Below are 27419 nucleotides of genomic sequence, written 5' to 3'. Positions count from 1 at the left end.
ATCCTGCAGACCAAAAAAAAAAAAAACCCATCAGATTCCTAAACTGTAAATTGAATGGAAGGATTCTTGCAGCCTCGGTCCTCGCAGTGAACCAGTGAGAGTTACAGTATAGGTGTTTAATGAATGGTGGAGGAGGAGGGGGGAGGGGGGGGGAAAAAAGAAGAAGAAGAAGGTTAAAGGTCGTTTGTTTTGCTGACAGTCGTTCGTCTTCCTCCCCCTGAGCCTCAGTCGGAAAAATAAAGCTTTGTTCCTTCGTTTTAAAAACTCCCGGGGGGAAAAACTTCAGGGCTATGAAACAGTTAAAAACCTCTGGACATGTGCGGCGCTCGGCTCAAAGTGAGCAGCATCCGGCTCTTTGTAACAATTTGACGACGGTTTCGAGCAGTGAATCTCGGCTCCGTGCTGGTCTCGTTCCACACTTTAAACTGCACACGCGTCCACCTGCAAAACCCACCATCCGTCCGCCCACAGCAGCGTCTCCACTCTCCTCTCCTTCATATAGAAAATATAACACTATATTTTACAAGAGGACTAAGAACAGAACATCTATTATCTTACAGTGAAACAGGCAAAAGTATGTACAGCAAACACGTTCCCGCCCCAAAACCAAGGCTTTGTGGGACAAACGAGCGACCAGCGTGAAAGCAAACACACCGAGGAGGGAACGAAGCCACGACTGATCCAAAATGGTTCCAGTGTCCGTTTTTTTTTTTTTTTTTTTTACAGCTCATTCGCCTCAGTCTGTGGAACTGGGATTTTCATTATTAAAAAAGTGATCACATGATCCTCGTCTAATTTCTACGTACCCATGTTCAGGCGGTTCTTTGACTGCTTTGTTTAAAAAGAGGCTTATTGACTCTATATTGATCAATTTGATGATTCATGTTAAAACAAATCACCAGAGTTCACCAGAGCACTTGAACGCACCGTGAACTGAGCGAGTTTAATCCTGATCCTGAGTCCAGTCCGGCAGTGGATCCTGCTCCTGAACCGTAAACACTGCAGTGACCGCTCTGGTTCACTGTGGCCACGCGGTTGACACGTTTGCCGCCATATTGGTTTCTGAACAAAATCAAAACAGAAGAACAAAAAGGCGAAGTCACCGTTTCTCTGGATAAAAAGCATCGCACAACGGGTCGTTTGTACATTTAAGGTTTTGTGGTGTACGTGAAGTTAGTTCTGCTCAAATGTCTTCACTTCCTCCATTTTTTTTTTCTTTCTGAACCAACATGGCGGCAACACAGAGACGTGATTCAGGGGCAGACGCAGCGTCTACATTTTAAAGTTGTGATTATTGTTATTACTGTGGTTTTATTCTGATCTCTTGAAAGATGTTAGAGAAGCGTCTTTCCGGTAGTTTTGATTCTATTCTGACATACACTACTCGCAAAAAGTTATGGGATGTTTGGCTTTTAAATTTCAGCATGCACATAAAATGCACTATAACCTTTTCAGATGAACTGAAGTTAACCTTCGCTAAACTTTTGAATGCTCAATTGCTCAATTGTTCAATGTTTCAGTACTTATTGAATAACATGCTGTTCTTTAACAAGGTGATTAACTGCAAAAATCACAACTGTCTGATATAAACCCTAACCCTTGTTTGAGATAAATGACCATTGCATCCTTCTACTTAAATGCCCTGCCTTCATAGTAGAATATCACTGTAGCATGAACGTTTCATAAGGACGTTCTTGTCGAATATCGCTAACTTTTTGCGAGTAGTGTATCTTTCTTTTGGTGGCGTTGCTCACTGGACTTTGTCTTTGGACAAATAAAACCCAAACCGTCCTCGTGTGCAAACGTACAACCAGATGGCAGCTCCGGTCTCCCTGACTCGGAGGTGTTCGGTCTGACACTGGCGCTCTCCTTGGTGGCAGGTTATTAAGTGCCATAAGAATGATGAAGTGCTTTAGAATGAGGTACACTACACACACACACACACACACACACACGCACACACATACACACACACACAAACCACGGACCTCCCCGTCACATAGACACACCAGAGAGACGTCCACGACTCGAGAGAGAGAGAGAGAGAGTCCAGAGGAATGGTGACGACGACGAAACCTGCGGCGGTGGCGCTAGAGTGTTCCGCTGAAACGCAAAGCGCTGCGAGCTGCTGTTGGTCCAGGAAGTGACGGTGAGTGTGAAAGGTACTGACACATTTCTCTGTTGTGAGGTACAGTACGTTACAGTGAATGGCACTCTACCACGATACAACAGTGAGGAGTAGAGAGAGAGAGAGAGAGGGGTGGGGGGGGGGGGGGGGGGTCGCATTTCACAGGTGGTTTGTGGGTAAAAGGTCCGACAGTTACAAAAAAAAAAAAAAACTGAAATAAAGAGACGAGTGTTATTCGCACAAACACAGCCATCATGACAGTGGACTGTTCTGGACAGAGTTTAATGAGTCTGTCTGGACCTCCTCCTCCCCCTCCCCCTCCTCCTCCTCCTCCCCCTCCTCGTCATCCACCTCCTCCCCCTCTTCGTCATCCACCTCCTCTTCCTCCTCTGGATGGCAGGGGCCGTTGTGTTTGCCCTGCCTGCCTAATTCTGCCCCATCCTTGGCCGTTGTGGGACTTCCCTCCCCAGGCTTGGCCGACCCTCTGGAGGTCTGAAGTCTGTTTGACGGAGACAGGCTTTGGCCCCTTCCCTTTTCCTGAGTGTCGCCGTCCGCCCGCCTCTCCGAAGCCGAAGTCTTTCTCTTCTGCCTCCCCTCTTCCTCCTCGTCCCCCTCCTCGCCGTCGTCATCATCGTCGTCCGAGTCAATGCGGTTGAGTCTTTTGCGAATTGGACGATCTTCTTCTGACGACGACTCTGATTCTTCCGACTCGTCGTCGTCGTCATCGTCGTCGTCCTCGTCTGTCGAAGGCCGCTGTTTCTTCAGCATTTGTGCGAGCCGTTTGCGCCGCTGCTGTGACAGGATCTCCCTCCTCCTTCCCCTGCCCATCTTCTCCAGGTCCTCCTCTTTTCTGTCCGTCCTCTTTAATCTCCTCCGCTTGTCTTTTTCCACCTCCCTCAGCTCCTTCTCCTTCAGCCGCCTCCGCCTCTCTCTGTTGTCCTCGTCTTTGTTGTCTCGGTCTCTGCCTCTCCTCCATTTGTCTTTCATCCTCCTCCTCTGCAGGTCTTTCTCCTCTCTTCTCCTCCTGATCCTTCTCCTTTTCTGGTCATCCTCGTCATCTTGGTAGTCCTCCTCTTCCTCATCCGAGTCTTTGGAAGAGGCCGACACTGGAGGAGAAACAAAAAGAGAGTGGATTTATGAGACGACGTCAAATTAAAAAGTGAAGAGGAAACAAAGTCTGCAGCGGTGACTGACCATCGCTGTAGTCGCTGGATAGACGCTCCTTGCGCGGCCTCCCTCTCGGCCTGACCTTGTTCTGGGAGGCGGACGGCCGGGAGTTGTCCGAGGACTCTGACGTCTCGCGGTAGTTGACCTGCTGCCGCTGGCCGCGTCTCAGACCTCGTCTCTTTTTTTCAGCCTCACTGTCAGTCATGTCGCTGAACTGATCAGAGTCTGTAGAGAGAGAGAGACACACCATGTTTCTCTGGATGCACTTTCCTGTGATTTTTCAATAAAATCCAGCCAACGCACTGTTGTGCACTCACCCATCTCTTCCTCAGTTTCCTCCTCTTCCTCGGAGGAGCGCCTCCGCCGCCGCCTGGGTCGTTTCCTGCCGCCCCTGTGCTGGGTCTTGCCGACCCTGTGTTTGAGCGCCCTTTTCAGCGCCCGTTTGTGGCGCGTCCCGCTCTCCAAGCTGCCCGCGTCGCTGCCACCGTCTTCTTCTTCCTCGTCGTCATCTGCCCCAGACGCAGCGAAATCTTCGTCCTCTGAGCTGCGAGGGAAAAAAGTGGAGGATAATGAGCAAGAGGGGCAAAGAAAGAGAGAAGATGGTAGAGAGAGAGCGTCAAAGAAATGAAGGCGCGTCTTTAACCTGTTGCTGAGCATGAACTCGTCTTCACTCTCTGCTGCCGTGCTGTCACTCTCCAGGTCGTTCAGCCTCCGCTTCTTTCTGCTGCGTACAAAATGCGTCTGGCTTCTGATTGGCCGCTGGCTTTCTTTGCCATCCTCTGACGGGATGGTAGTGATTTCTTTGCCCGGCCCTGTTCCTACATCACAAGATACAGCGTCATCACTAACACATCATCACCTTAGGTTGAAATGATTTTAATAACTGGGTGAGTTACATTGAAAAGATCTAATTTTGCTAATATTTGTTAGCAGGGTCCCACAAAAAACAATTTAACTGATTTAAATCACACTTGGAGGCGGGAAAGAGAGTGGAAAGAACACTTTACATTTCAGAGTAGATGCGGTTTAAAGTCTGGATAATGTTCTTTTGAGGTTTACTGAATAAACTCAACCTGCGTTTAACGGCGTCAACGTTAACGCACATCGCGTTTCCATGATGACCGACACGTGACGTCATGTTTACGTGACTCCCGGTTGTTAAAATTAGTCTCTAAAGTAACACTAAACTTAGCGCTGCTCTTTTTTCGTTTAATAAACAGACCTCCCCAGTTCCTCTGCTGGTGCGCTAACGGCGCCAAAAGGAGCTAATGCAGCTAACTGGTAAACGGTGCCTGGACTCCGGTGTCGTGGCATGTAAACATTACGTCATGCGCGTCTTTTTCCAGTCAGTCGTCATGGAAACGTGTCATGCGTTAACCCTTTGCACAGCACTAAAATATATATCATCCAAAAGTTGCAAAATGTTCTCAAGTTGTTAAATTTTTATATTTTGTTATTACAGATGTTCAGATCTTTTCACCATTTCAGTGTCTTAAATGTCGCTGTAGTTCACTCACCACCACAGAGGTCTCTGATGTCTTCTTCTATAGCTTCATCAATGGCGTCATCAAAGTCATCAAACCTGAAATGCGCACACACACACAATGACCCACAAATGTAAACTAGAAGTAGCCACAAAAAAAATTGTTAAAAATGGCTATGATTATTTGCAGTGTGGATTCCAGGCTGGATCTTGGTGATGGCTGCACGCCCTGCAAAGTCAGTGCTAACTATGTGTCCATACCTCATACAACTATCTATTTGAAGTCATTTCAGATTCCAAAACATAAAACCGTATCTCAGTATAAACTAAATCTGCTGCTGGAATACACCCCAGTGCCTTAAAGCCCATACCTGTAGCTGATGTGTTTTCTGGTTCTTGTCGATCTCCTTCCCAGATTTTTACTCTTTTCTGAAACTTTCTTCTTCGGAGACCTCTCCTCCTCCTCCTCCTCCTCCTCGTCCTCCTCGTCTCCCTTCAAAAGGTGAAGAAAAATCTTTTCAATGTTGAACAATAACATATAGAGATAATTATCAACTTTCACACACTGTTGCTGATATGAACTCACGGGAATGATGTTCTCCACACTGATTCCCACGTACACCAGCCGCTCGCGCCTGCACAGACGCACAATGAGGAGTCTCAGCATTCACAACCGTTTAGGATTATTTTGTGTATTTTGCGCTTTTTTGCGTGCATGTGCGCCTTTACCTCCTCTCTGCTCTCTCCTTTTTCTTCAAAGCGCTGTCCAGAGTTTGTAGCTGCTCCTCCAGTTTCTCACACAACATCTTCTGAAGGGACAAAAACCAAACACCAGGATTCCGTCAGCTCTTTTAAAGATGCGCTGCTTATTAAAGCCAAATGTCCTGATTTGTAAACACCACTTTTGGCCCCTAAACTTTCATAAAATGATGTACAACATGGTGGTTTGATGTATGTACATGCACTGACATTTGACATTGTTGTAAAGAAGCTTTTGCTAATAAAGCCCTGCTACAGCCGCAGCTGTGTATTAACACAGTAGCCATCAGCAAACGCTGTGGAAATCCCTGCAGCTTTCGAAAAAAAGATTGGATTGAGATGATCAGGGTGATTGGCTCAGAACACCCCTGGTGAAAACCCCTCATATGTTCTGCTAAATAACATATTGCTCTTACGTGTTGACAAGGTGGACAGAACCACTCTCCGGCAGGAATCAGCATGAGCGGCGGCCGCAGACAGGCAGTGTGGTACCCACTGTCACAGGAGTCACACAGCAGAATCTGAGAACACAAGAGTGAAGATTTGAAAAGGTGACAAACGTGAAACTGATAAACAGGAGTGCATTTGCTCAAAGCTTGGGTTTGTAATGTGTTTACAATAAACATTTTATTGTACTATAATGAGTACTATATATATAAACCAGTTACCAGTTCAGGGTGGTTGGGCAGGCCACAGTGAGTGCAGGCATCTTCACTGGGGAGTTCCTCAGATTTACAGGATTCTTCCGAGTCGCTCCCTCCCTCGCTCTCCTCCTCTCCTGCTTTCTTCCTTCTCTCCTCCACCTCTTCACCCTCGTTCAGTTTTCGCCTCTTTGAGCGAATGTTGGACCATCGGGGGCGCCGATGCCTCCGTTTCCCCTGAAAATGAACACAGGCAAATTTAACAAAAAAAGGGATTGCGAGTTTATCCTCAACGAACCGACAATTAGAAACCGTTTACCCTTCGTTTCCTGCTTTGCATGACCAGTTCTGCTTTTCTGCTATTCTTTATGGCAGAGCCCTGCTCCTCGTCTTCCTCTTCCTCTTCTTCATCCTCTTCTTGCCCTTCTTCCCTCGTTCTGGATGCCAGTGCCTGGTTTTTTTGAGGTTTCTTTCTCTGGCTCTCTGCTGCCTTTGAGCTCGGCCTGCAGTTTGGCAAAGCAGATGATCTTCAAGAAAAAAGGTGTAAATGGGACTACATTTATTATCAGAATCAAACGAGTTGTATGTAAGATGACAGTGGACCAATAGATATACACTACCTTTCAAAAGTTTGGGGTCACTTAGAAATGTCCTTTTTTTCCAATGAATACAACATTAAATGAATCAGAAATACACTCTATACATTGTTTATGTGGTAAACAACTATTCTAGCTGCAAACGTCTGGTTTTTAATGGAATATGTACATAGGTGTATAGAGGCCCATTTCCAGTGTTCTAATGGTACATTGTGTTTGCTTATCACGTTAGAAGACTATTGGATGATTAGAAAACCCTTGAAAACCCTTGTGCAATGATGTTAGCACAGCTGAAAACAGTTTTGCTGGTTCTTTGACAAAAGCAAAATTAATCTCGTCAATGTCTTGACTATATTTTCTATTCATTTTGCAACTCCTGATGACTAAAAGTGTGACTTTTAATGGAAAACACAAAAAAAATTGTATAGGTGACCCCAAACTTTTGAACAGCAGTGTATAACACCAATAGCATCAATCATCAATCGCATACACACCTGCAAATCCGGGCAGATCTCCTCAGAGGCCTGCCATCATCTTGCCCGTCCTGCTCCCCCTCTTTCTCCTCGCCTTTCCCCCCTTTGCCTTTTAACTTGTTTCTCCTGTGAGGTGGAATCTTTATCTTCAGCCTGATTCCTTCTTTCTGAAGCTCAGAGGAGGCTTCCTCCAGGAGACCCTGCCTCACCGCTGATCCAACACCGTTGTCCTTCAGCCTGACCTGGGCTTCAAGCTCCCCATTGACCCCATCTCCCTGGTGGTCTGCGTGGCCTTTTTCATCTCTCTGGCACACTTTCAGAGGCAGAGCTGTGTCCACCGACTCCACCTCCATCTTCACTACAGTGGTTGTGTTCTTTTCGTGGTCATCATTATTCCCTTCCTCTGCAACAGATACTTTTCTTGTCCTCCCCTCCCTCCCATCATTGTTGTCATCTTTCTGCTGATGACTGTGTCCAGTCTTTGTCTCCCTGTCTGACTGACCCTCTGTCGTTTCCTTATCCAGGTCTTCTGCCGTCTGTCTCTTGGGCTCCTTTGTGGACTGTGAAGAGACACTATCAGAATCAACTTTTCTCACTGCAGCCTCAAGGGTTGAATCACATTTCGAGAGCGTCAATGTCGGCAGCTTTCTAACGGTTTGAGCCTCCATCGCCTTGAGAGGAGCAGGAGCAAGAGCGGCAGCTGAATCCCGTTCCATAGGTCCCTTCCTCACCAGCACTGACTGCCTGCTCCCCTCCCTATCTCCCTCCACTGCTCTGGAGCCCCACAGGTCTGCACCCGGCCCATTCGGCTCCTGCTGCTCGGCTCTGGGTCGTTCAGACGGGCTGCGGATGACACCGACGTGACCGATAACACCAACTTGGCCAATGACCCCAATGACGCCGTTGTGTCCATCTTTGTGAGGCAGAAGGACAGACGGTCTTCCATTGGTCAGTTCCTGCCTAGAGGCAGTAACCGTTAGCTGCTGATGCTGCTGCTCCTGCTGGCACACAGTTGGACCACTAGGTGGAGCTAACGAGTTAGATAAGTTCCCTTCTCTTCCATGACCGTCCTTGCTCTGGATCACTGAAGGGTTGCACACAATAATACTGCTGCTGCTGCTGCTGCTGCTGCTGCTGTTGTTGTTGTTATTCAAATGGTTGCTCTGGTAGCTTTCTGCAAGTTTCAGCTCCCTCTTCTTCAGTGGCATCTTGGCCTGGTGACTGCTCCTGACAACTGCCCGGCCTGCTTCATCTTCCTTGTTCAACTCCTGTTTCACCACTGATGCGCCCGGGGCCATGACGACCGACACAGCATTTTTGGGGGCGTCGGCGTCCCTGGTTTCTGCTTTGACGATGGTCGTGATCGTGCTCACGCGGTTGTCGAACACAGGGGGTTTGTGGTCGACCCGCTCTTCTTTCACTTCAGCCCCACTGTTTTCCTGCTTGATTGGCTGCAGCTGCTCCTGATCTACGACTTAAACACAACAAAAACAGTGCAACATTTACAATCTATGAACAGTAATTAGAAATAAAAAAAAACAATCAAATCAAAAAAGTACAGATGTTTGTCCTCCCATCGTTCTCTTTTCTTATCTAACAGATACAGTGGTGGAAGTAACTGGTAGTGGTGGACACTCTGGTGATGTTCAGATTATCAGCCACGTTGTTCAAACCAGATTAAAATCTGTTCAGATTTGACAGTTCACATTCCAGCGACTGCCATTTTTAAACGGCATAGGTGCAGCGCACAGAAAACATAACTTATAGGCCATTAGCTATTGAAGCAGGAGATACGCAAGATAAGATCTGTTATCGCAGCAACCTGGCGAGTGAGATTGAGCTCTCGACGACGGCACACGTTGTTTGAATTTGCCGCACTTCTTCAGTGCAAGTCAACGATGAGTGCAGCATGTATGTGCTGGTAAAAGAATGCACTGCTCAGCATGTATGCGTTGGCAAAAAGGACAATGGATTGTATGGATTCTAGGGTATGACCACATATCAGATATATATCTGATCTAGGACCACCGTAGTGACACAGATCTGACATGAAAATCAGACGTGGCAATTGTCCACACATCTCTGAGAGAAAAATGTGATCAACAAACAGGTCATCAAAACAACAAGGGGTTCAGAGGACATAAACATATTTTTGAGGCCACTGTGACCTTGACTTTTGTCCACCCAACTTTCAGGAGCTAATCCCTGAGTCCAAATAAACATTTATGCTAAATTCAAAAAGGATTATCTCATATCTTTCCTGAATTATGACTTTCAAAAGACAATAACATTTGATCTTTGAGGCCACCGTGAATACAACATTTGACCCCTGACCACCAAATCACCCTTGATTCCAAGTGAATGTTTGTGCTACATTTGAAAATATTCCTTGAAGACATTCTTGAGATATCATGTTCATAAGTATGGGATTACACAGAAAACCCCAAAACACAATGTCTCCAGTTATGGCAGTTGCTGGAACCGAGGCATAAAAATAAAATGTTATGTGTCCTGTTCACTTATCTTCTTTCATGGTTTCAAAACTGTGAATCAGGGATGAACAGATCTATCATATTTTATTTATAGTCTGTTAGATTTTTAACTCAACAGAATATACTTCATAAAGGCATTGTTGGTCTTCGTCTCAGTGATAGCAGGCAGGTTCATTATTTGGTACCTTGTTTTAGGGGCTTCTCCTCCTTTACTTGGTCATCCGTCTTGGGTTCGGTGTGTTCTTCTGCAGCTTTGGAAGGGTCAGGGTTGCTGCCTCCTGTGGCGTCATCTCCTAAGCCATCATAACACAGAAACACAGTTTTAGCAAAAATGTTATCTGCACATTATGCTCTGGCCTTCACACACAAACAAAAATGGGTATTTTAAAATGTTTCCATAAAGTTAGGAGCTGTCTGCGACAACAGAGAAAGTGCAGAAAATGATGTGAAATGATAGAAATGTCAAGTTCAATCTCAATATTTATAATGAGTTCATCTTTTTGTAGCATCAGCAGTTTTGGCAGCTTTTAAAAATGGAATGTTGACTGTAGAGTTGATACTTTTGTCTTTGTGGGACTTGAAACTCTTGAATCTTCCGTGGTCATTAAATCCACAGAAACTGTCATGAAGATATTTAAAAATAAACAGCCACTATTTTCTCTTGGTTACACAGTGAGTCATAAACAGATGCTTTTTCCATCTATAGATCTTCATCTATTCATATGCATTACCTGCATTCTCTGTGGATTCAGCCTGGTTCTGGTCCTTCTCCTGACCGTGGTTTGGATCAATCTGACCCTTCAACAGGTCCAGAGCCTCAGCCAGGTCGTTACGAGTCCTAGACAAAGGTGAGAAAAGAGGAAGATTGATGATACACTGCAGTCAGAAAAATGTAATCAACGAGATGACATGAACACAGAGTCAGTGGATTGTGGAGTTTAAATGCAGTTGCACACAGGGAGGCATGTGTTGGGGGCTCCAGGAAAAAACTAATTTTACTCACTTAACAAAATCCACAGCAAGTTAACTCAACCATATCTTTAAAACATGTTTGCAAACTTACCAAACTTAACAGTATTAGACCAGCAGCTCATCATGTCCCTTACAAGCTAAAAACGATTTTCTCTATGGACTTTGGTGTCGGGGAGTAAGCACTATTTTAAAGTGACACAAACGTCATATTTTGTTGGAAAATTCCATCGAATGGTGAGACTTAACCCTATAACGGCAAACGTATCATATGTGATACATTGGTTTTTGAGCCCCCACACATGAGCAGCGTGACAATTCTTTCCTTGACAATTCCGATGTATAAAACTATGGGAAACCCGACAGAGATGCAAGTACGGCGTAGGCCACTTTGCCCATGTGTACTGTGAGAAATGTACAGAGTGCATCTTTGTCTGAACTGTTTTCAAGCCTACCGTCACTCAAAATAAAAAGGTTGTGAACTGCAAAATGAGTAAAAATAACTGAAATGTTTTGTCTTCCAGACTTCCACCCTGCCTGTTCCATTGCTGTTTGTGTATTTTTTTTGTTCAAGAAAAAAATGAATCTTTGAGCATTGTGACCCGCTGTATCAAATATGATACAAATTAAAACTCCTATATGGAAATTGATATTTGAATTTTGTTTTGTGTTTGTTCAGAAGGACCAATAAAGGCTCCAGTTTCAAAGAATTTGAATTTTCTGTCAATTATTTAATGGTTTGGGCTTTAAAGGGTTAAGTTGGTGTAGATTTTATTGGCTGCGCCTTTTGTTGATCTGTTTTTTCCTGGTGTGTCCACAGACAACCTGGACTATCCCTTAGAGACAAGGTTTGAAATATGATCCTAAAACTTTTTTAAAAATTTCTTTCAAGATCCAGATCGTCATCACTTTTAGAAGTAATTTTAAGTAAGTGATAAGATGTGGTAGCAGACGAGACACTGGTGCCACCAATTGAGACAACAGTATTACCTAACGATGCACTTCCACGTGGATCCGTCCAGATCGTCCTGCTCCTCTGTGTACAGCCGGATGTTCTGCTCCTGGTCCAGCTGAAGCCAGTACATCAGGCCCTGCTGATCTCGACCTATAGGCTGCAGACGCATCTTGTCCGGATCCTCCTCATTGATGGCCATCTTGAACTTCAGGTTGTCATCAAACTGACACTCGCACAGGTACTGAGAGGTGGACACACAACAATAACTGTGAGTGCTGCCCTGCTAACAGAGGTTTCAGCCTTTTAGATGCATTAGACACTTAAAAGTAAGTAAAGATGGAGCACATCATACTTTGAGGATGCTTGATTTGCACTCCATGGACATCTCTTGGTAGCCCTTCTGTTCCAGCTCCCATGCCCAGGTACTGTTCAACTCCTGGCAAACCTAAAGGCGAAAAAATTTAATATAATCATCACATACAAGCCTGTTTTCAGAAATCATTTTTTTTATCTTCCCTTTCTCCACTTTCAATATATCCTCAGACTACAACAGAGATAAGTTAGTGAAAAATGTTCAGTTGTTATTTCATATCACAACCGTGCACAGAAGCCTCACCTTAGCCAGGTATTTTTCCCAGCGGTCTGGTGTCACAGACCTTCCCAATTTTCTGAGTAGTTTCACGTGGAGCTCCACGAGAGGTTTGGGGACTGGAGAGCACAAACACATGGGGTGATTAAAAATACAATACAACATCAAATACAGCAGCAGGGTTTCTTCATGAAGAGGACAAAGGGAACAAACAATTTTCTAACCACGTGTATGAACAAAAACAAACAAAGATTTCTGTAATTTGCGATGAAAAACAGGATTGAAAGAACCGATAAAAGAAATTGACAGAAACAACTTCATGACCTTAAATTATCACTTGTAATTTGCTATTGAACTACTTTGTCTTTGTGTTGACAGGTGTTGCTCTTGTTTCGAACACCACTCCAAACTAATGGCGGTAGGCTTAACAACATACACACATCTTACTGTAATATAATACACATGAACAGCAGCACACACTGAAACCTCTACATGACTGCACAATTTAACACCTCTTTAGCACCCTAGAACACAATTGCCGGGGGGTTTTCACCCAAGCAAATGTATGTGATTTTCATGAAGTTTTCATCTTAATTATTTTTTTAGAATTTTTTTGTTCCCAAATTCCTAATTTTCCAGAAATGTTGGTGCATTTGATCCCCTCATGATGCTTTTCTTTCATTTTGTTAGACATGACACAAATTTGTCATGCATTGTCATGTTTTGATATATTTTGATGACGAGTACTTTTTATTGGGTGTATTTATTATCTCGGGTAAAAATCACCAGGCGTTAGTGACGGTGTTTTGAATTGGAGCGATAGTGTTCTAGGGTTAAGGACTGTTGTATCAGACTGATGTAGAATCAGCTACAGGTTCCTAATAAACTGACCGATGAGCACATCTTTCCTATCTCCATCTCTCTTTTTCCCCCAGTATTTTCAAAAATGTGTGATAATGTACATATATATTTAAGGAATATTATTAAGACTTTAACATGTTGAGCCAGCTGTACAAATTCGACCTACATTTAATTCATATCTGTAAGCTCTCAAATTGCTTCCTCAGTACTTCCTTCACTTTTTTCCTTTTTTTTAAAGAAGTGGTTAAGTTAAAAACAATAAAAACAACAAAACATGTGGTTGGGAGATTAATACATTGTTGCTGTTGGGAGATACATTAATTACTAAGTACAATAATAACGTATATTATCCCATCCCAGTCATGATGCTCCTATGACCTTATGACTCTGTTGTCAGAAAATCCCACGGAAATCGAACACAGGAAAAAACAGACAGCAACGTGTGGTCTCATATGAGGCTTTTACTGAACCCGTGAATTTAGAGGAAATTCCAGATCTGAGATGTTCTGCGTTTCCGCACTATTAATAGTCTCAGAATCCCAACATACACATGACATTAAAGTTGTGGCCGATTGTGAAATATCCGTGACGCGTTGTAGTGAACTATAGCACGGATGCTAGCTTTTATTTCCATCCTGGTTTTATTTACGGTACAGAAGCCATTAGCAATAAAGCTAACGGTAACGGAGAAGAACCACTAACGGAAAATATCATTCGCCACGGACTGTAAATCTACTAACTCGACACAGCAACTGTGAGAAAAAACAATATTTTCCCTGACAAACGACAGAGTGGTGAATTAATAACAGGGGTTCGTTTGGTTCGCACAATAAAAGTTGACGGAAACGTCGGTGCTAACTAGTTAGCCACCAGTCGGAGTGCCTACAGCGCGTGCGCACATTTGACAGCCACTCTTACCACTTAAATAGCAAAATACCATCCTCTGTTTTATTCTCGGCCCGTGTCAGAATACAAATATAGTGTTTGTAATGTGGTTGCCGTGAGCACGGCATTGGCGCACGGACACAGTGGACACTGTTGTCGTTTCAGTCCGGATGCCAGTGAGGCAAGGCCGGTGAAAAATTACACCTGACAACACTCCGGAGCTAGCTGGTTGTGTGTGTGTGTGTGTGGTCGCTGCTGCATCATGGCTCCCGCACCGAGTTTAACGTTAACAGATACACGGCAGCACTGACGACATGTCACCGCACGCCGACTACTACGGTGTGATGATTGTTGACCGTAGCTTCAACTCACAACACGGTCTAACGTGTCGGAGCGGAGAGGACTAGCTCCGCGTTAGCATCTCGGTCTTTTTGCCCAAATGTTCCCGTGCGAACTTAGGACACAACACTGTTCCCGTCTCGCGGAACAACTGATTCTGACCCGGACCAACGTGCACCACAGCGGGAAGGAAAGTGAAAGAGCTCGGTGACAAAATCCCCGTTCTGATGCTGAGCTGCCGGGCCACGACCACACACGCACACACATTTTCGTCATCCCCATCACCAGTTGTGATGATGATGGTGGTAGCGGTGGCCCCCGTCTCCTTCGGTTTCAAGTGTCGCAGCTTTACACCACTTCTTGGCTTCGCCGCCGCAGACCACCGACCGCTTACCTGACGTCGTTTCCCGCAGATACCTCTCCATCTGAGGGAAAGTCATCTCGGGCAGATCCAGCGCCGCTCCATATCGGTCCAGGAACGAACAGGCCTCCGCGAAGCTCGGGCATAGCGCCGGGCCAGAGCTCCTCGCCACTGCCGGAGGAGCCATCTTTCCAAGCGGAGAGAAACGGGAGGGGAGGGCTCGCTGCTGGGATGCGAGTGAAATGAATGAAGAGCGAACGTTCACCGGCGTCAAGCTACACAGTACGAGTACCAGTGTAACCTCCGGATGGGATTTTCAAAATACGACGAAATTTAAACGCATTTTGCCATTCCTCCAATGAAACATTTCTGATTCATAGAAACGTTGAAGTCACTCAAATTAGTGCGTAAATGTTTATTTAAAAAAAAAAAACAATTACATTATTGTTTTCTATATCAATGTAATGTATTATTTAACGATACACAACCTTAATGGACAGAAAAATATTATTAACAATACTTAAAAATCCGTGGTACATCACAAAAGAACCCATGTAAAATATTTAGTTTTTTCGTTTTTACGTTCTACAGCTCGGCTTTTGTTTTGTGGATAGTTCTATTTCCGGGCTGATTGCTGGTATTCTACATGGGCTTGACGGACCAGCGAAAAGTTGGGAGGACCGGGGAGGACAAAGCGAAAAAAGCCAAGAGTTCATGAAGAATGTCGAAAAAAAAAACCCAGCATCGTCATCATCACCAACTCAAACACGACATCGTTTTTTTTTAGTCTTTAAATGTTTTCAGAAATAAAGTAAACCACTTTCATGTAATCACACAAACGTTGATTCACAGTTGAGAGGAAAAGTACGGCTTGTTTTTGTAAACACGTCGTACAGTTTAACAGTCACTTGCTAATGCTGTTGCATGCTGCGCATAAAGTCACGCTGCTGGTGCTGCCTTTAAGGACTGTCGGAAATATCTCCCAACTATTGAGTGAAATCCCAATTCAAACTGAAATTATAATGGATGTGTTGGGGGGAAAATATATTGGAAGCTACATATATCAAATGGAAGTTAGCTAAATATGTCGCTATTCTTTACAAAACAAGGGGTATGCTACATAAAGAAAAAAATTCTGTGATTCTAAATAACATTTTGAGGCATTATACATTATTTTTTATTATTATTATTATTATTATTATAATAATAATCATATAAAATACTAAAAGTATAATTTGAGAGGATTGCAATATCCATATCCTTATTTAATATCCTTATTTAATAGCTCAGCTTTGTTTCCTTACACTGTAAATACCATGTGCATACTGTGTATATTCTGCAGACCGGTTGTAATGTACATTCTACATTCTATTTTTAAACCTATTTTTATAGTCAGTGTTAATATCTTTATATATTGTACTTTATATATTCTATTTCTTTTTGGTAATGCATGTTTATTATTTATTATCCTCATCCTTATTGTCTTGCTGCTGTAACACTGGAAATATCCCCACTGCGGGACGAATAAAGGACTATCTTATCTTATCTTATGTACTTTGTAAAAATGAAATATGAAAAATAAAGATGTGTTTAGTTTTAGAAGTCAAACTGTGGAGCCAATGATCATAATTATTAAAAGTCTTGTTCTTTCACATTTTACCTATGAGAGGCAAAAAATAAGCCTTGGGTTTTAGCACATTCCTGTTTTGGCCAGTGGTTGTTGTGCTTTTCCCAGGATGGACGAAATCACGCGATGTCAGTGAAGGCAACACGAGAGCTGGAAAATCAAAGCTGTATTTTTGCACGTGAATGCGCCACCACTGTCCTTCAGGGCGGAAGCAGGTTGTTGCTCTCACAGGAAGAAGGCTCGTCTGGAAAGTTGTGTGTTTTTATCGTCCCATCTGTTGAATGTCGGCATGTGCTAACAGTCGCCTTCGGTCCTGAAAAATATCCACCTTCTTCAGTCTGTTCAAGAGAAACTACACAGCGACCCGGTAACTTACCGGTAAGTTCAAACGCACTGTCCCGTTTGTACCGAGCTAATGTATATCTGAATGAATTACCTGTAGTTTTTCTTCGTTAATGCTGCAATTTCTCATCGCAAAGGAACACGTTTTAACTTGAAATGTAACGTTTTAGGCGTTACATTTAAGTCTATGGGCAGTAAACCTGCTTTACACCCCAGTTAATGCATTCATTTGATCCATTATATCACACATTTTAAGCCTCGAAGTTTACCCAGCGTCGAAAGAAATAAGCATAATGGTGTTGAGAAAATGTTCTTCACAGTGCATTTCTTAATAATGGATAGAATAAATTATTCGATACGGTGCAGAAATCCATCCGCAGCTAAACAAAGAAGGTCGTTGATGTGGGAGAGACAGTCATGAGTTGTTTTGTACCCTGCGGTTTTATTCACCATATAACATTTGTGAGGAAAACAACTGCAAACCAGCCAGATGATTAACATGGATGGCGGGTAAACATGCTGCATCCCATAAGTAATATATATATATATATATATAATAGTATATATAATATAACAGTATTTAATAGTATTGACCAAAAGTGGGACAGACAGAACAACTGGTAATAAACAAAACACCCATTATTAAATTTGCAACATCAAGTTGTTGTAAAACATAATAAATGGTGGTGGTAATAATAATAATAATAATAATAATTATATTAATAAAAAGGAAGTTTACAAGTGTAAATAATGCAAGATATGGCTAAGTCTCCAGCTACTAGAGCAATAAACCTTGTCTTTAATAGTATCCTCACATTGTTTGTTTACATTGAAACACAATTTTTTAAATTAGCATCGTAGGATTATTTTCATTGCATCTACTGTCTCTCATATACAGTATTTGTGTGAGTTTACACACATTTGTTTTGAAACACTTGGCAAAGGCTACATTAGACGTGGTTTACTTAAGTTAAGCAAATGTGTGTATTATGCGTTCTTATTAAAACTGTTATATTGTATTTGATCAAGAGAACAAAAAATGGTATTGACCAAATAAGAAAACATACAAACAAGTGGGTAGTGAAATCTGTAACAGCTGCCCCAACTTCTAAACACTGGCATTACCATTGGCCATAGACAAAGTCATAGGTTGACCTCTAGTGTGAAACATCTTTGTTGTTGTTTGTGCTTGCAGGTGTTCTTATTTATGTGTGGCAGTGAGGATAACGGCAGAGCAGGGAGATGGCCATCGCACATGTGGCTACAGAGTATGTGTTCAGCGATTTCTTACTGAAGGACCAGAACCAGGCTCGATATCGCAGCGTCCGAACTGAGCTGGCTCTGGACAAGATGGTGACCTGTGTGGCAGTGGGCCTGCCCCTCCTACTCATCTCCCTGGCCTTTGCTCAAGAAGTTTCAGTTGGTGAGTTGGAATATAGGGCCCAGGACCATAGTCCAATATAAGACCAAGACCTGTGTTACATTACGACTGTCCACTCGCTCTCCATTCAGTTTTTTTGTGTGTCTGTGTTGTTGTGTTGTCCCTGTTACTCTCAGGTACTCAGATCAGCTGTTTCGCTCCCACAAACTTCTCCTGGAGACAGGCTGCATATGTGGATTCATTCTGCTGGGCGTCTGTACATACACACACTCTACCTCTCTGGCTTCATAAGGTAATGACTGGTACTGTACTCAACAAAACATGCAGGAGAGTGCTATGTATCACACCCCGCTGCCTGAATAATAACAGGTTCTACTGCTCCTTATGGTCTGTCGTGCAGCAAAACACTAAGCCTTCACATTTAATTTCACCCATTTTTGGCTTGTACAAGGTAACATATAAGCTGCCTGTGCATAACTCTATATGCACAAACTGAACTATACCTTTAAGGTCCTGATAAGAGTGGGCATTCCCATGCTGTTTAGTTTCAGTCTTTCATTTGTCCCTGGTGCAAAAATCAATTTGTTGTGACAGCGCTGAGAGAAGCCTCAATGTTGTTGTTACAGTTTTCAGCAGTAAAATAATAACAGATACTGCTTGTTACTCGCAACAACCAAACATGTTACTGGTTTGAAAATGCAACGTGACTACATGTTTTTGTTTATCAGACACACAACAACTTCATTGTTTTATCTAAATAAGTCACACAGCTGTTGCTGACCGGCACAACGACAACTGCACTCACTCAAACAAACAACAAATGAAGTCACATGTCCGTGTCAACTACTGTATTATATATTGCTGTTATCGACAGTAAAATGACTCGTTACGTTAACATGTTAATGTCGATCTCTGTCCTGTCCAGTTCTTTCCCTACATCCTGCTGTTGGTGGCCGTGCTGATGTACACCCCAGCATTGTTCTGGAGATTTTCCGCAGCTCCGCTCCTGCTGTCGGACCTTGGCTTCATCATGGAGGAGTTGGACCGGTGCTACAACCGCGCTGTAACTCTGGCCAAGCGCATGGCCACGTCGGGACGGCTCACACCCGACAGGTTGTGTTACGCATCCTGTCGATGTCTATTCATTGTCCTGGGGTCCGTTTCACCAAGCAGGTTTAGTGAAAACTCTGAGTCTGTTAACCCTGAAATGAGGGAATGAGGAGTTTTCCGTTTCACAAAGGGAGGTAAGTCAAACCAGAGAAAAAGGAGTAACTCTAGCCTGTTTCACAGAGAGAGGTAACTTAAGCTCGGTCAGTTACCATGGGGTTACCAACGGGGCTCCATTGATGCTGTCTTTTTATACTTGTGGTGCGCGCGCTTAACTTCGGGTGAAACTACTCCGAGTTGAACAAACTAACTCAAATCGGCTGTTCTGAAACCGAAAACTCAGAGTTTCTTATCTCAGAGTAGATCAACTCAGAGTTCAGGGTTCGACTCAGTGTTTGTTGCACCTGCTTTGTGAAACGGAGCCCTGAAGTACACAATATCACTTCACTTTCTATGTTTAGAGACTGATTTAGAACCATTTCCCAGGTTAAATTGTTTTTTTTTACGTTTTTTAAAGGCTGTTACATGTTTGTTACAGACAGGTGATTTTTCTACTTTATTCCAGTCAATCACAATGTGATCTTATTTGTTTATTCAAAGCTTTTATGGCAGTTGTGTTCATCTCTTTCCTTTGCCTCAACTACTTCCTTACAATGTGAACTTTGATCCTGACATATCTTCCTGTATTCTCTTATATATATTTTTACCAGCGATCCCACTGAGGGCTGTTTCAACTACCCACTGGTGGAGAAGTTCCTGGCGACCAAGCGCTGCTCTCGGACGATGCTGCTTTATTACCTGTCTTGTCGCAGCTTGACTTTTGTTACCCTGGTGTGTGCGTGTGTTTACCTGGGTTACTACCTCCGCCTGGCCTCCGTCACCGACGAGTTTGGATGCACGCTCCGCGTCGGCCTGCTCGCCTCGGACCCCAACGTCCCTGACAAGGTGCAATGTAAGCTCATCGCCGTGGGAGTCTTCTCGTTGCTCAGGTATTTGTGCAGTTTACTGTAAATAGGAATAGAATGAATTGAGCTAAATATTAAGCGTAAACATCAATAACATTGCAAATATAATGTGTGTTTCCAGCCTTGTCAACCTGATCGTGTTCATTGCGCTGATTCCCGTGGTGATCTACGCCAGTGTCCGCCCATTCCTCTGCCACAGACGCGCCCATTTCCTGGAAACCTACCAGTCACTCCCCACGGTGAGCGTCCTGCCCACCCCCGGTGGCCAATTGGATGATCTTGCACTGTATCTGCTCTTCCTGGAGGAAAACATCAGCGAACTAAAGTCCTACAAATACATCAAGGTGCGTTATTGTGCCACCGTCCATTCCGTCCATGTTTAAAATCATTCCCTCTTTACTACATAGTGAAAAGCTCCAAGAAAAGGTGATGAAATCAATCAGTGTCATTTGTGTTTTCGTTACCTCATGTTTTCTGTCCGTAGGTGTTGGAGCTGTTGAGGAGGCGAGGCGAATGCTGTGGAGAAGACTTTGATGCTATGGGTCTGCTGCAGACGCTGTGTCTGGTGAAGATGGATGCTGTGGATGCAAGCAAACCGACTGAAGCTGCGGGGAAACGGGATCAAGTAAAAAGTAAAGCGGCAGAGTCTGCGAACAGCCCCGCGGCCGCCAACAACAGAGAGGCCAAGAACAACAGCAGCCGTCCAGAGTTAACCAGAGATAGTGACAGCAAAACGGGAACTGAGATGAAAGGTGAGGACACCACACTGCTAAATTCATACTAAATCTATTCTTCAACGGTATAATTCATTAACATATAATACTGTCTTCTTAATAATATGTCATCCTGAAACACCTTACTTCACGCGGTGGTCTAAATTTATTGTTATCTTAAAGCAGAACTTTATGAGTTAGTTGTTTTTTCCACTTTTTCCTCTGTGGAACTCCCCCTTGTGTCGATCGCTTTATCCTCACCGTCATAAAAATGCACCACTGGCACTGGCCCCCCTCCCTTCCCCTCTCCCGGGCCATGTGTATTTGTTTGCAATGGAGCAGACAAACACAAACAGCGTCCGTTTCGCATGCTTCTGTGTTCTCGCAAATTTGGAAAAGGGCAGTCCAATGTTTAATGTGTGAGGCCCCCTCGTTTGGACAGAGTGTGGTTATGTGTGAGGTATTTACAAACAAAGTCAAGTAACAAACATGCACACCAGTGAACACTGTTTAGCACCTTATCTCAGTATCCATTCAGCCTTTTCTGACTGGAAACGACTGGAAGTTTGTGTCACTTTGTAAACTGCACACTCCCTGCAGCAAAGGCCATAGAGAAAATTAGCCATTTCAGGTCACAGTACACAGGAAGTGCTGGTGTGCTGCTGCTTCATTTGGTGGTAAAGCCCAATTTATACTCCTGCGTAAAGTGCTCTGCGTAGGTTACGCAGAGACTCTGCCTCGACTCAGAGCCTGTCGAAGAGTCTCTGCGTCGTCTCCGACTGCACAAAATATTTTTTAAGTGTCCGTCACTCCGTCAAGGGACAACGGCGACGGCAAGAGCTGCGATTGGTCCTCAGGACAGGCAGAGCTAAGCTGCTCTGTGCCGGCTCACAGTGAGCACCGAGCGTCCACAGACGCGGAGCCGATCCCCGCCGATAACGCCGCTGCCAAACTATAAATACGTCATATCTTAACACACACAGCACATGTTTAGACTCTAAATGGCCAATTTCTCGCCTCAAATTATCTTAAAACTGCGTTCAGTCACACAGAAAAGTGAGAAACTACGGAAGCGTATTGCATTCACTTGAAAAAAAGTTTTTCTCACTAATTAATTTTCGGTTTGATTTTTTGAATATTTATTTTTTCTGTTTTTCTGACTAATATTTTTTTCCCCTGTTTTTCTGTCTAATTTTTTTCTGTTTTTCTGAGTTATTTTTTTTTCTGTTTTTCTGAGTCCTTTTTTTTCTGTTTTTCAGAGTAATTTTTTTCTGTTTTTCTGAGTAATTTTTTTTTCTGTTTTTCGTGCAAATCTTTTTTTCTGTTTTTCGTGCAAATCTTTTTTCCCTGTTTTTCAGAGTAATTTTTTTTCTGAATTATCGAGAACTCTCGCGAGAACCTCCAACCTGCAAGTGACTCCCATACACCCATGGATATACATCCATGCATACACATATGGTGACTCCTTCCCGCACATACATGCCTCATAAATGATCTACCGTAGCGGGTCAATTAAGGTACGGCGTGTAATTAGTTACACACAGGCTATGATACTCTAGTTATGTTTTGGACTGTATCCTTCTATCGTAAGCCTATCGCTCAATGTAGCAGGTAAGGTGTTTATGACAAACGTGTTTATGGGCATGATTTCAGTTGTCAGGTAAGCTAGAAAAAAAATTGCACGAAAAACAGAAAAAAAAATTACTCTGAAAAACAGAAAAAAAATTACTCCGAAAAACAGAAAAAAAATTACTCCGAAAAACAGGAAAATAATTAGACAGAAAAACAGGGGAAAAAAATATTACTCAGAAAAACAGAAAAAAGATTATTCAAAAAATCAAACCGAAAATTAATTACTGAGAAAAACTGGATTTTTTTTTTTTTTTTCAAGTGAATGCAATACGCTTCCGTAAGAAACGGCCACTGTTTCAACAACAACAGTCTTTCTCTCTCTTTCTTTCTCGGACGCCATTGCTCACTGTAGCCTGAAGCACAACAACCTTGCGCAGCGACCCCTACTGATCGGGCGGGAAATTGCAGCGCGTGTCAGTCACCACGACGCAGAAGTTAAAAGGCTCGAGTGGTCTACGTGGTGACGCAGACGGATAACGCACTACGCAGTCGGAGAAGTATAATGTGGCCTTAATTCTAACTACCATGCACCCCACCCCCCACCCTACACACACGCGCGCTCGCGCACACACACGCGACACCGCAGTGTTGATACAGCGCGTTAACCCATTGCAGCGCGTGTCCGTCACCACGACGCAGAAGTATAAAGGCTCGAGGAGTCTCCGTGGTGACGCAGACGGATAACGCATACGCAGTCGGAGAAGAATAATGTGGCCTTTAGTTTGTGTTACAAACATAATATGTTGCAAAAATAACACAGTGTATGAAAGTGTGCAGTAAAGTGACACAAACTGCTGTTATATAATGCTGTTATAAACCCTGCAAACATATTTTATAGACTTACGCCGGCATAGGTTTTATTAGGTGAGCAGTTTTTCTGTGTCCCTGCTCGTCTCCTATTGCTTCTCTGTTACAGGTACAAGAATCTGACTGAGTCCGTACTTGTGTACTTGTCTGTACACTTCAAAAACCTGAAATATCACTTCAATTATTATAAATCAAGCTATGACAACCCAAGTTTTCTTAGTCACTGCAAGCCCAGGGAGGATCAGGATTTTCTATTTTGCTTAAAACAATGGTCCTTATCTAATGCCTACAAAAGTATTCATAATAATCATATAGAAATCTAAATGATCATTATTTTGTGATTTTAATCCAATTATTTGTATGAAATCATGCTTTAGATTTAGTGGAATTTATCAGCAACGGTTTTAAATAAACTTGAATTGACAAGCTTTTTTAAAAATTATTGTATTTTTCAATTTTCAGAGCTCACTCCTCTGCTGCGAGAAAACAGTGACACAACAGGCAGCAGAATGTGATGAACGGCTGCTCCTGGCAAATAACTTCGACAAACCACTGTCCTCCTCGTGGTACACAGAAATCCCATGACCTTCCAGACCTCATGGAGAAATATAAAATGTGATGGGGACAACACGGCTGCACTGTGGGCAGAATCAAAGATCCACCATATGTCCTCATGACTGTGGATGGAGATGTTGGTGCAGTTTAAGAAGCAGAATATAAAGGAGGAAGTGAGTATTGGGAAGAATCAGGTGATTTAAAGTCATGTTGATTCGTAGAAAATTTAAAGTTCCTTGATTATCATGTCCAGTGCGTAAACATTTAATAATTGGTCTAAAACACACTATAAGGACAACTTGTGCGAGAACATATTTTTATATTATTACCACGTGTCTTTTTGGAGTGGCTTTGTTTTTATAAGAACTATTTATCAAATGTTCACATCCTGCCTCTAAATGCTAAATTTGTACTCCTGCATTCAATGGTTTAAACACTAAATACTGACCGTTGTCAGGATGTCAATCAATATTTATATGTTTTTGATGACGCACAATCCTCGTGTTTTAATTGTAGCGGAGAGCGAGAGTTTTCTAAAAATCGGTACAATGAGTTTGTAATAGAAAGGGTCTTAAACGGTACATTTGTGATGACTTCACCACACGTTCATTAGTCCCGTCTCTAATTTACAAAGGATTATAAAACATTGACTCCATGGGACAGAGTCTACTTTAAATTTAAGTTAATTGTGAAACCGTCACAGTCACTGGTCTCCGTGAAAAGAAGAGGAGATGCGCTGTGTAGTTTCGTAGAGACTCGAGCTTACGATCTCTGACAGGAATCATTACTTTCATTATTGATACATCTGTAGATTGTTTTCATCATTGATTGATTTTTTTTGTTTTCCCCCAAAATCTCAAACCAAAGATTTAACTGTCGTAGGAGCAAAACGAATCACAACATACTTTTTAAAGAAGTACTTGAAGAATAAAAACAGTCATACTAGACTTATACTATTTGATAATTTATTCCTACTGGAGCCTCTTGGCCAAGTCATTGTTTGTAAATGTAAACTGGTTCTCAAACATTTTGTCTGGTAAAATAAAGAAAAAATAAATAGTTGTAATTGTAAATTGTTGCAGCCCCAGTTCGTTATAGGTCTCCCAGTGTTTCACTGTTTGGATTGTTTACATTATAAAACAATAACACAACAAACAATATACTATATTGTGAACTGAATAGTTTCTCATGTGCATAACTGCTGTTTTTTGTTTAGTTTTGTTTTAATTTATGTTTTTAAATATCAAGCTGCCATCAACAGTGGTAGAAATAGAGGACTTTCATTTCATTGACATCTCATTTTCTACAAGACGGTACACATTGCTCAGTGTTAATTACAATGTAGAAGAATTTCTTTGAAATGTCAGCAAACTATGAATGTATGACTTGATGCGTTTGATGTTCTCATTTTTACGGAGCGGGGTTGTATTGGAAACGTCAAACTTTTATTCCTCGACTTGGACTGAAATGTTAAATAGTGAATCTCAGGGGTCACGTCTCTCCACAACATCACTGGTGACTGTTGATATATTTTCATTTCATTTTACTGGTGTCTTCCGCTGCCTGCATGTAAGTTCTGCACAATACGTGGAACATTTTTGTCCTATTGTAATGAAATGATTGTGACGTTGTCTCATTAGTTTGTGTTGTAAGAGCTGCACATGTTGTGTTGTTCATTTAGAACATAGATTCTGTGCAATTTCTTTTCATGTGCAGTCGTGTGAACCTCATTTTGTGCAAGTTGTAAATAAATGTAATGAAATATATTTATATGTGCACGTTTGTTTTCTACGGAAGCGTATTGCATTCACTTGGAAAAAAAAAAAAATCCTGTTTTTCTCACTAATTAATTTTCGGTTTGATTTTTTGAATAATCTTTTTTCTGTTTTTCTGACTAATATTTTTTTCCCCTGTTTTTCTGTGTTAATTATTTTCCTGTTTTTTGGAGTAATTTTTTTTCTGTTTTTCGGAGTAATTTTTTTTCTGTTTTTCGTGCAAATCTTTTTTCCCTGTTTTTCAGAGTAATTTTTTTCTGAATTATCGAGAACTCTCGCGAGAACCTCCAACCTGCAAGTGACTCCCATACACCCATGGATATACATCCATGCATACACATATGGTGACTCCTTCCCGCACATACATGCCTCATAAATGATCTACCGTAGCGGGTCAATTAAAACAACCGCAAAGTCCTCAGGTGACTGCGTAAACTCGACAAACTAATGATAATACCATCTATGTGACTTAAAGACAGGACTATCTCCCAGTGTCTTAAACCCAGATCAAAGTAAAACTTGATTAAACTAAACAAGCCATCCATGTTGTTATAAATCGAACTCTCAATAAAGGAGTGAATGTGTTTATTATTTCAAATGCTCTCTAAACTCAGAAAAAAATTACTCCTTAAAACAGGGGAAAAAAATTTGCACGAAAAACAGAAAAAAAATTAATCCGAAAAACAGAAAAAAAATTACTCTGAAAAACAGAAAAAAAACAGGAAAATAATTAGACAGAAAAACAGGGGAAAAAAATATTAGTCAGAAAAACAGAAAAAAGATTATTAAAAAAATCAAACCGAAAATTAATTAGTGAGGAAAAACAGGATTTTTTTTTTTCAAGTGACTGCAATACGCTTCCGTAGTTTTGTACACAATTAAAAAAAAGAAAAAAAGAAAAAAAAAAGCTACCTGATTAATCCACCGGGGGCAGTGTAGAGTCAATTTACGCAACAGCCGAGAGATGTTACCTCGGGCAAGTCGCTGCGTTTCACTTGGACACAAATATGTACTTTTTGCTGTCAGGACACCTTAATTGTAAGTAAATTTTGAATTCTTTATATGTTTGTCGTGTCTGGCGCTCTTCGCACCGACATGTTACATGTTGTCAAAGGTTTGTTCTTCATGGTATCGTTAACGCTATCACCTGTTGGCGACTTTATGCTACACGTGAAGTTTCAATTTCGCAGTTAAAAGAAGCAAAAAAAAAAAAAGTTGCGCAAATTCGACTAACTAATACTAAACTGTTGTCGACTGTATGGACCAACTGACAACGTTGTTAGCGTCTTTTTTTCTCTCTCGAAGTGCTGTGGCGCAGTTTCATGTCAATTACGTTTTAAGGGGTCATTTGCGTCCCGCTCATTTTGAGCGAGGTTTTACGGTAATTTTTCGGTTCGGTTTTTGAACACAGTTGTTTGGGAAACAAAATATTGGTTCACCACACGTTGTCATAGATAACTTGAAGAGTATAAATTAACCAAAGCTGCCGCTACTGCGGGGGCGGTGTCGCGTGTGTGTGTGTGTGTGCGCGAGCGCGCGCGTGTGTGTAGGGTGGGGGGTGGGGTGCGGGGTGCATGGTAGTTAGAATTAAGGCCACATTATACTTCTCCGACTGCGTAGTGCGTTATCCGTCTGCGTCACCACGTAGACCACTCGAGCCTTTAAACTTCTGCGTCGTGGTGACGGATAGGCGCTGCAATTTCCCGCCCGATCAGTAGGGGTCGCTGCGCAAGGTTGTTGTGCTTTTGGCTACAGTGAGCAATGGCGTCCGAGGGAGAAAGACTGTTGTTGTTGATACAGCGGCCGTTTCTCACTTT

The 27419-nt window shown here is 42.6% G+C and overlaps 2 protein-coding genes across 2 annotated transcripts; one reads left to right on the top strand and one right to left on the bottom strand.

The window, feature by feature from the left end:
• Positions 1–2380: 2380 nt before the first annotated feature.
• rsf1a (remodeling and spacing factor 1a) lies at positions 2381–14885 on the bottom strand (the record flags this gene model as incomplete). The annotated part of the gene is made up of 18 exons (XM_083887024.1): positions 2381–3234; positions 3323–3520; positions 3613–3839; positions 3939–4113; positions 4813–4877; positions 5150–5271; positions 5365–5413; positions 5508–5587; positions 5954–6058; positions 6206–6415; positions 6498–6705; positions 7269–8721; positions 9925–10032; positions 10471–10577; positions 11699–11904; positions 12016–12108; positions 12280–12371; positions 14732–14885. The coding sequence occupies 18 exons, from the start codon at positions 14883–14885 to the stop codon at positions 2381–2383; spliced, it is 4506 nt and encodes a 1501-aa protein (XP_083743150.1).
• A 3024-nt stretch (positions 14886–17909) lies between these two features.
• LOC310925152 (pannexin-1-like) lies at positions 17910–23787 on the top strand (the record flags this gene model as incomplete). The annotated part of the gene is made up of 7 exons (XM_083887023.1): positions 17910–18090; positions 18225–18340; positions 18974–19161; positions 19866–20144; positions 20242–20464; positions 20605–20872; positions 23735–23787. 7 exons carry the CDS (start codon positions 17910–17912, stop codon positions 23785–23787), a joined length of 1308 nt encoding a protein of 435 aa, XP_083743149.1.
• Between the last annotated feature and the right edge of the window lie 3632 nt (positions 23788–27419).

This window comes from Microchirus variegatus, assembly GCF_963457635.1.
Source record: "Microchirus variegatus genome assembly, chromosome: 3".
NCBI classification, from domain to species: Eukaryota; Metazoa; Chordata; class Actinopteri; order Pleuronectiformes; family Soleidae; genus Microchirus; species Microchirus variegatus.
Note: the sequence above shows the minus strand (reverse complement) of the source record. Positions and strands in the feature narration are given on the sequence as shown.